This window comes from Sprattus sprattus (assembly GCF_963457725.1).
Source record: "Sprattus sprattus genome assembly, chromosome: 18".
Lineage (NCBI taxonomy): Eukaryota > Metazoa > Chordata > Actinopteri > Clupeiformes > Clupeidae > Sprattus > Sprattus sprattus.
The window spans coordinates 22,219,225-22,228,451 of record NC_137916.1 but is presented as its reverse complement, the minus strand read 5'-3'; the positions used below and the strand labels follow the sequence as shown (position 1 = coordinate 22,228,451).

General features: G+C 46.6%; 1 protein-coding gene across 1 annotated transcript in view; it reads left to right on the top strand.

Moving 5' to 3' along the window:
- Positions 1-8,627, top strand: part of cacng2a (calcium channel, voltage-dependent, gamma subunit 2a) — a gene marked incomplete at both ends in the record, with an annotated part of 54,718 nt that extends 46,091 nt beyond the window's left edge. The window contains 2 exons of the mRNA XM_080856907.1: positions 6,481-6,621; positions 8,035-8,627. Coding sequence (XP_080713033.1) covers positions 6,481-6,621; positions 8,035-8,627 — 734 coding nt within the window. The remainder of the gene's footprint in view (positions 1-6,480; positions 6,622-8,034) is intronic.
- Positions 8,628-9,227: the final 600 nt, after the last annotated feature.

Below are 9,227 nucleotides of genomic sequence, written 5' to 3'. Positions count from 1 at the left end.
GCAGGCTTCTTCTGGGCCTGTTCAGCAGGGATGAAGGATCAGGGTCCACTCCCAGATGTCTGTGTCCTCCGTCACTGTCCATACAAACACTCTCCAGGGTGGGGGTGACATTTTGGACAGAGGTGAGTCGGGTGCCTGGTGCCCACAGCAGCTCAGCAGGGGCTCAGAGGAGGGCGTGGAGGCAGGCTGAAGAGCACCCCTCATGGGGTTACATTCTCACACTGCCTCCTTCACTGCATATTGTGTGTGTGTGTGTGTGTGATGCAGGCATCACTGGAGGGGGAGAGGTGTGCTCGTATCCATATCCGACCCAGTCAATCCTAGTCGGTTGAGCACTGCACACCCAACTCCTAAGCCCCTACAAAAATACTCTCTTCCATGACTTTGAAACCAAGCCAGTAAAACAGTAGGCTCCTGGTAGATAGATAGATAAATACAAAATAAATAAAAAACACACACATGCCTTCTTCCTGGAATCCAGCCAACTGGCAGAGTTCTCTTTAGGCGCTATCTCAGAATCTCATACATACATTAAGGCAGCACAGTGCTTGGCCACACTGCAAAAGTAGCCTCTCTGAGTGCGGAACGCAGAGGGGTCCCTCAGGGTATCTCTCTCTCTCCCTTTCTTTCTCTCATCCTCTCTCTCTCTCACTCTCTCTTTCTCTCTCTCTCTCCCCTATGAGGAGGAGGCTAGTGCGCAGAGAAGCCCAGGAGGGGTGTTGGGGGGGGGGGGGGGGTTCTTGGCCTGCTCTTACCCAGTCGGAGCTGCGCTTCTGCTGGGAGGTCGTTGTGAAGGTCACCGCACCATGGCGACTGAGCGTGCAGCGCTTTAGCACATATGAATGCACAAGCGCACATCCATGCGTCTCACCCACGCCACTGTCAAGTGTGTGTGCTACAAACGTCCAACTTATTGGGGGAGTGCGCTCACAAGGCCTTCATTGTAGTTTTAATAAGGAATGCGCATAGTAAAAACCGAATTGCATGCCAGCTGTAATAAACTTTACAAATTTAGAGTGCTAATAAATCAGTTATAATAACAATACGCCATCATCGCAACACAGGTAGAGAAACTGCTTGGACACTGCGCACACTGAAAGGAGCGTTTCAGTTTGGCTGCGGTTTACACATGGCAGCACAGGTTGTAGGTCTCCCACTTCAAAAGTGATGTAGGTACTTCGAGCAACACAAAAGGACCCAGAGGGGCACTTGAAGAAATCACAAGGAATAAAAAAAAAAAAGAACCCAACAACAACGTTTGCAGCAGCATGCACGCAGGCTCTCAAAGGCCCGAATGCCCCTGTCCTCTCTCTCTTTGTCCGTCCTCGGAGAGAAGAGCTCAGACCGGCAGCGCGTCGTCCCCGGGGAGGCCTCCGGGAACATCGCTGTCACCTTGAGCCTTTGCGGTTCAGAGCCCTCTGCTCGAGTCCACAGTCGATACCTCCGTCCGCTTTTTATCTCTCTCACTTTTCCTTTGGAAAGAGGGAAGGGTGGATGGATTGAAGGGGGCGGGCGGGTGGTGCTGGGTGAGGGGGACTTGCTGAGAGAGGAGGGGGGGCAGTGGCTCTCTCACAGGTAATGTTGTGTGACTGGTGGTGTGAAGGACCCCGGCCTCCTATGGGAGGGTGGTGGTGGGGCTGGAGGGGAGTAGGGGCAGGGACAGAGGCAGGGTCACCAAGCAGCGCGTGCCTAAATATTTAATCATGGACCAACACCTGCAACTCAACACCCAGCAGATGAGGGAAAATAGACAAAAAGAAGGAGACGGAAGGAGAGAGGAAAAGGGGGGATAGAGAAAAGGGGGGAGTAGAGAAAAGAGAGAGGGTATTTTATTTCCTCCCAAATCTAAAATTGCTCCTGACTGACACAGGAGCAGATACGGAAACAAGTGGAAGAAAAGGACACGCGAGACAAGACAGGAAGAAGGAGTCGAGAGAGGTAGAAATCGGGAACGCTGCATGAGATGACATGTTTTAGGACAGAACCTGCCAGAGACGGCCTGGAACACAGGAAGGCGGAGAAGAGGAGAAAATGAAAATAGCATTCATAAATATGACCGGGCCTGTCATCTAATAGGCCTAATTTGTGTGACTGGGCAGATAGGTGACCTCCTGAATCACACACTCTCTTGGCTCCTTCAATGATCACATGTGTTGCGTTCCACTGTATTAACTCCTGCACCACTTAGAGACTACATATATATATATATATATATATATAGGCTATATTTATCTTAAGGGGCTCAGTCGCTATGCCAAGGTCATGAGGGAACAAGTGGTAATGAGATGAATGGTTTCATGGTACCGTGCTGTAAGTCCTTTTTGATGAAGCGTCTGCCACATGACGAGGGAGGGTAAATGTATAGGGCGGACGGATCAGTGATTCACGAGACCTGCTTTACTGTGTGCATTCTACCCCACTTCTCTTAAGAGGAGCAATCGATCACCTATCGCCACCTCCGAGTTTTTATCTACCTTTGTCTGCTTTGCAAGTAGTTTCGAGTCGAGTGTCGAGTCAGTAATTTTTAAAAGATAGTTTTAGGTGTTTCTTTTCTAGATAATGGTTTAAATTAAGTATCTCACTGGATGTGTTGGATTTTTTTTTAATTCTAACTTTAAATGTATGTGAACAACACCTGAATAATAACCAGGTGAAGCTGATTCAGCCATGTTTGAGAAAGATGAAGCACAACAGTGTGCCTGGATGGTGCTGTATGTACAGCTTTACTGTGAAGGCAGCCTGCGTTGATTAACCAACAATCTTTCTCTACGCACTCTACCTGCAAAGACACCTCAGGGACAACCTTGGAAATGTGACGTGACGGTGCGCAAAGGAACAACCTCCGCGGACAAAGCATCCGAGGCCAAGATTTTGTCCCAGATAGCAGATGACTCTGGCCCCGATATAACACGGATATGGATTCAGCTTTTGTCAGGGATAACATCATTTTTTGGGGATGATCGGTAGAACCATCCAAGCATCCAGTGGAGCACCTTGGCGGGCAGAGAGACGCATTCTCAATAAGCAAAACTATAAAAAGGTAGAATGCGTTCGGCTGTCTTACGCCACTGTCTTACACCGTCTTGTTTTTCACGCTCACCCGGGGCTGCTGTCCTGTGCTTACAGTCTGTGCCTGTGTGGTATCACGCAGAGGGGCCTCAGAAGCCACAGCCCCCCCCCCCCCTGGCAGAGTTCACACAGCACCGCAAGCTCTGCTTCATCAGCAGCACTTCTGAGAGAGAGAGAGAGAGAGATGGGTAGAGAGGTAGAAAAAGAAAGATGGGTGGAGACAGAGAGAGAGAGAGAGAGATATTGGTTGCAAGATAGAGAAAGGTAGAGAAAGAGAGAGCAAGATGGGTAGAGCAAAAAAGAGATGAGTAGAGAGAGAGAGTGAGATGGGGTTTAAAGAGAGAGAGAGAGAGAGAGAGAGAGAAGTGGGTGGGGAGTGCAAGTGGCTGAGGTGGGGGCTGCTGAGTCCGCAGTATGATGGAGATGAGGTGAAAGTAGTGAAAATTTAAGCAGCAGCCTGATGAAAGTCTGAGTGTGTGTGTGTGTGTGTGTGTGTGTGTGTGTGTGTGTGTGTGTGTGTGTGTGTGTGTGTGTGAGAGAGAGAGAATATGTGTGTGTGTGTGTGTGTGTGTGTGTGTGTGTGTGTGTGTGTGAGAGAGAGAGAATATGTGTGTGTGTGTGTGTGTGTGTGTGTGTGTGTGTGTGTGTGTGTGTGTGTGTGTGTGTGTGTGTGTGTGTGTGTGTGTGTGTGTGTGTGTGTGTGTGTGTGTGTGTGTGTGTGCATGTTAAACAGATAGTGAGATAGTGAGCGGGCATAAAAAAACATGCATGCGAGACTGATAGATTAGGGCCAACAGAATCAGACTATAATTTTATTTTTTTGAATTCATTGAATTTTTGACTGGACCATAAAGTAGACAGAGTGCCTCATTGGTTGCCTCTTAACTGACACAGGCTGTTCCAGTCACATCTAACAAGCCACCCGACTTTTGTGCCTTAGTCTCAACCATTAGACATCTTTGGCTCAGTGTCGAAAAAAATAGAGTGACAAAATGGATAAGCGAAGTGCAAGCGAGGTGCTAAGAAACAAGGACAAAACAAGACAGACTCTGTTGCCAAATGTCCAGTTTGTTCCAGGACCTTCGGAGGCAGCTGCACCATCGCTCATACTGTTGTGCCCCGCGATGAGGTAGAGGAAGTGCGGGGCTAGGACAGGAAGATGAGGTCAAAGGGCACCAAGGAAGAAGGTGATGCACAATGGCTCAGCAGACGCTCAGATGGCTTAGCAGGTGTCAGGAGTGTGTCATGAGCAAGGTGATGAACACAGAATCAAAGAGCAGTAGTGATTTTAGATTAGGCTACTTTCAAGTTCAGCATCCCATTAAGCCTCCCTTGATAATGTTGAGCCAAATAGCGCTAGTGGGGTAGCCTTCACATCAAAACAAAGGTTAATAGGTTAGAGTACAACGTAGCATGTCAGCAAGCAATTAGTTGGCTGTCAGTGTTTCAATGAGCTAACAATATCTTCTCTAATATATTGTCATATTAAGAAGAACGTTATCACACCACAATTATATTGATAACCATTAACATAACAAATTGGTAGCAGTTGTTGATGCTTTGTAAAGTGTACTTTTTTTGGGGGGGGGGTGGCACTTTTTTGTTTAAGACCTAAAATTGTGTCTGTGGGAAATGATGTGATTACCATGACAGTCATTAAACAATATTTAACCTCAAGAGTTCAAGATCCCAGACAAACAAATCACACTGCCCCATGCTAAGCTTTGATTAGTTTGCTCATGCAAATTGACACTGGATCAGACCTCCCATAACAACGTGCTCATTACCCCTGTAGTATTATTGAAATAATGCAGTTTCTTGATGAAGATGCTTTCTGCATCCAATGTAATCCAATCATTCTGGACTTGTTTATACTATGTTAATACTTAATTATCTCTCACCTAATGTCTTCATACAATTACCTCATTGAGACTATTAAAAATGCATGCTTGCATTGTTCTCACTGCAACGCTTTGTGGTTTGGGTATATGGAACTCTGGGTAGCCTATCCTGTGACATAATTCAAGGGCGGCTTAAAAGGTGATGCTGTGATCACCTGTGGTGGGCTGGTCTTTTGTCCCAGTCTAGCCCTGGTGAGTCAGGGAAGGAAGGACAGGGTGACCTCAACTGAGGTGCAGTCAACTGAAGCAAACCTTTGCAACAATTTGCCACTTTTTGAGGTACATTTTTATAAGCAACTAGTTTTGGTTTCATCGTCAAATTAATTTTGATATGAAATGGTCATGTGAAGGACACACCTGTTATTCCCAGTGGCCATCCAGTATATGCCTGATATGGGTATGTGTTCCAGGCCAGAATTCCCTGTGAAAATGTAAGAATACTTTCACAGCACAGCATTGCCAACCACCAAAAGCATCGCATGTTAGCAGTTAGCATGTTGGCTAGATTCTGTCAGTGCCAATTGGGAGGTTTGTGGTGTTTGCCAGGTTTCTTTAAGATAGTTAGTGAGCTAGTTTTTGTCAAAAAGCTTCTTAATGCTGCTTTAAACACATGAAGTAAACTTTGCTCCATATCTCTCTCAACCAACCAACTAGACCCATAGCACTCCAGGACATTGAGTTAACGATCTAGAGTCAAGGGGCAGGTTCAGATGATTCGGTGATGCTCCTATTTATGAAAATTGACCAACTTTTTTTTATTTATTTTTTACATTCTTTATTTATTAGACAATGGAAATATTACATTACATCTGCATAAGTAAGAGCATTACATGAATGTTCAATTCTCCTCTCATTGTCTCTTTGAAAATGAACCAACTTTAAACAAAAAAGGCCATAATGAAAGGTGGGGGTGCAAAAAGTGCATAGCCAAGTATTACAATTCTTTGTAGCCTTTTTCATATAGTGCCATGTAGATTCAATGAATTCAGCAGGATTCAGATGGGTCTGTCTACAGAGATAATAAACATATCCATGGCATACTTGAATACTAACTCATTAAAAATACACTTTCTTCAAACTTATTAATTTGCCAGATCTTACAAAAAAGGTGTAGAAGGCATATGTGACCCAGAATCTGAGTGGTTAAAGTATGTGAAAGAAAGGCCCCACTAGAGCAGTCTCACTGAGAGAACACACACACACACACACACACACACACACACACACAAACAGAAACAGAGAGAGAGAGAGAGGGAGAGGGAGAGAGAAACACACAGAGACACGTACACACACATGGGAACATACACACAGAGAGATTACATGGTGTTGCTGAAGACATTTACACTGCTGACAAAGTGTTGATTGCACTGTGCTGTGAGCGAGGGGAGCAGATGCTAAAACCACTGCGTGTAATTGCGCTTTCTTTCCCTTCCCTCCTCCCTTCCTCTCTCTTTCTCTCTCTCTCTCTCTCTATTTCTCTCTGTCCTATTTCCTGTCTCCCCATCCTCAGGTGCGGTGCGAGCGTCCAGCATCTTCCCCATCCTTAGCGTCATCTTGCTCTTCATGGCGGGGCTGTGTATAGCTGCAAGTGAGTTCTACAAGGCCCGCCACAACATCATCCTCACCTCCGGCATCCTCTTCGTGTCCTCAGGTGAGAAGAGACCACAGGAGAGAGTGACAGAGAGGGGGGTGGGGGGGGGAGCCAGAGTGAAAGAAAAAAAAAGAGAGATGCTGAAAGAGATACGGTGGTTATCGAACATAACCATACAGGTTACAACAGGTAACCAAAGTGGCATATCAATTAAACAGGTAATGTGTATGCCATCGCATGGCTACGAATGCTAATGGATACACTGCACCGAGGTACTCAGATTATGCAACATTAACACAAGCTAGGAGTCTGACTACTGTAGAATCAGTGTACAGTACCAAAGCAGGATGACAGCTTGACACGCCTCAGAAAGACAGTCACTACAGAAAGACTCTCAGTTCTTTTTTTCCCTTTTTTTTCTCTTCTGATCCTGTTGCTAGGCTAAGAGAAACCCATTGGGGATTAAACTCTAAAAATATGTTGTCCCTGACACACTTTCCCAATGATCCATCATCATGGCTTTACACTGTCACAGACGACTTTTCAGTAGCGCCTCTCGGCTGAGGGGGGGGGGGTTGGGGGTACAAACCCTGGGAGCTGCTGACTGTTGAGCGGATCCGGGTCTGACTATCCGCGCCCGCGCCAGATCCATTCTTCTCTGCTAGCCGCAACGTCCGCCACTGTCTGGAAAAGAATGGTGTGGATTTCAGTGAGGGAGGACAGGGAAACATTTAGCTAACTCATCCCCTTCGTATCACCTCCCGCCAATCCCCCCGTCCTTGACTTAAAAGTCCAAATCCTCCAAAGAACACTTCGCTGCTTAAGCTGAAAAGTGTTTAGTGTGTTATTTGGTGCAAATGAATCATCATGAGTGGCACAGCAATTTGAGAGAAGGACCTCACAGTGGACATAAGTTTTAAAACTTCAGCCTGTTTAGAATTCCTGAATTAAATGTTAGGCATACTATATACTGCGTACCCTTAGTCACAATAGACTTAAGTAATTCATTAATCAAGAATTTTCATGCTGTGTACTGTTTATGTTAGTGAGCCTACATATTGATACAAATTACTAATCATAACCCACCAGCTCACTGTTGTACAAGTGCCACTTGCAATGGAGTAGAGCAAAGAAACTAAAAAAATCAAAGTTACATCCATGTCCCACTGAGATAAATGGATCATTCAGGTTGATGAAGCTTTTGTGTAGACTGTCAAGACAAACAAATAAAGAGGTGGCATTATATTTCCCAGTTTAACTGAGAGCATAAAGGCGGAAGCCATCTGCTAACATGCTACACACTTGTACTAACATGCTATATTTTAACTCTGTGCTTAAAAATGTATTGAAAAAATAAAATGTATAGGTAATAGGCCGTTACAATACAATATATTAACAGTATATATTATTACAGTTACAATATATTAATTAGCTTGTTCTCACTTCACCATGTCATTGTCACTGTATCACCAGGCCTCAGCAACATCATCGGCATCATCGTTTACATATCAGCCAACGCGGGGGACCCCTCTAAAAGCGACAGCAAGAAGAACAGCTACTCGTACGGATGGAGCTTCTACTTCGGTGCGCTCTCCTTCATCATGGCCGAGATGGTGGGTGTGCTGGCCGTGCACATGTTTATCGACCGGCACCGGGAGCTGCGGGTGGGAACGCACGCCGCCGAATACCTCCAGGCCACGGCCATCACCCGCATCCCCAGCTATCGCTACCGCTACCGCCGCCGCTCGCGCTCCTCCTCCCGCTCCACGGACCCGTCGCACTCGCGCGACACCTCGCCCGTGGGCCTCAAGGGCTTCGGGGCGCTGCCCTCCACCGAGATCTCCATGTACACGCTGAGCCGGAGCGGAGGAGGAGGAGGAGGAGGAGGAGGAGGAGGAGGAGGGGGCGGCGGAGGTGGCGGAGACACCCTCAAGGGCTCGCATGGCACGCCCACGGCCACCTACAACTCGGAGAGGGACCACAACTTCCTGCAGGTCCACAACTGCATCCAGAAGGACCTGAAAGACTCGGCCAACGCCGCCAACCGACGCACCACGCCTGTATGAAGGGGGGAGCCCGGCCCAACCCTGACCATCGGGGAAAGAGACAGACACAGAAAAAGAGAGAGGGAGGGAGAACAGAAGAGGGAGGAGGAGAACAAGAGAGAGAGGAGGGTCTGGACAGAGAGGGGGAGTGGATAGGCCCAGAAATCTGATTTATGTTGAATAGATATTTTTTGAAAGGTCATAACATGTATGCATGATTTCCCCCCATTTGCCACAGATGAAGACATTTTGTCTGGGTTGTGATACGAGAATCAGAATGTTGGGTGCTTTAGGTAAGGGAGGGAGGGGGGGAGGGGGAGAGAGTGGGAGGGACGATATTCTGGGAGGTGGGGGAGTGGAGCGGGCGGAGCTTCTAAACAGGGAGGTGATAGCTTGTGAAAATTTCTTCCATTTTAGTTTTTTTTTTGTCTCTTTTTAAAAATCTCAATTTGGTCAACACAAAGATAAAGACGGGGCGACAAGCTATCCCTCCCTCCCGCCCAAACACTAGCCTCTTTTAATTCATTGACATATTTATTAGTTTATTTATTATTTGCATAAAAAACTGTGAACCAGTGCAGTAGGGAATTCGATAATGAATAGCCCAACCTGCATACTCTT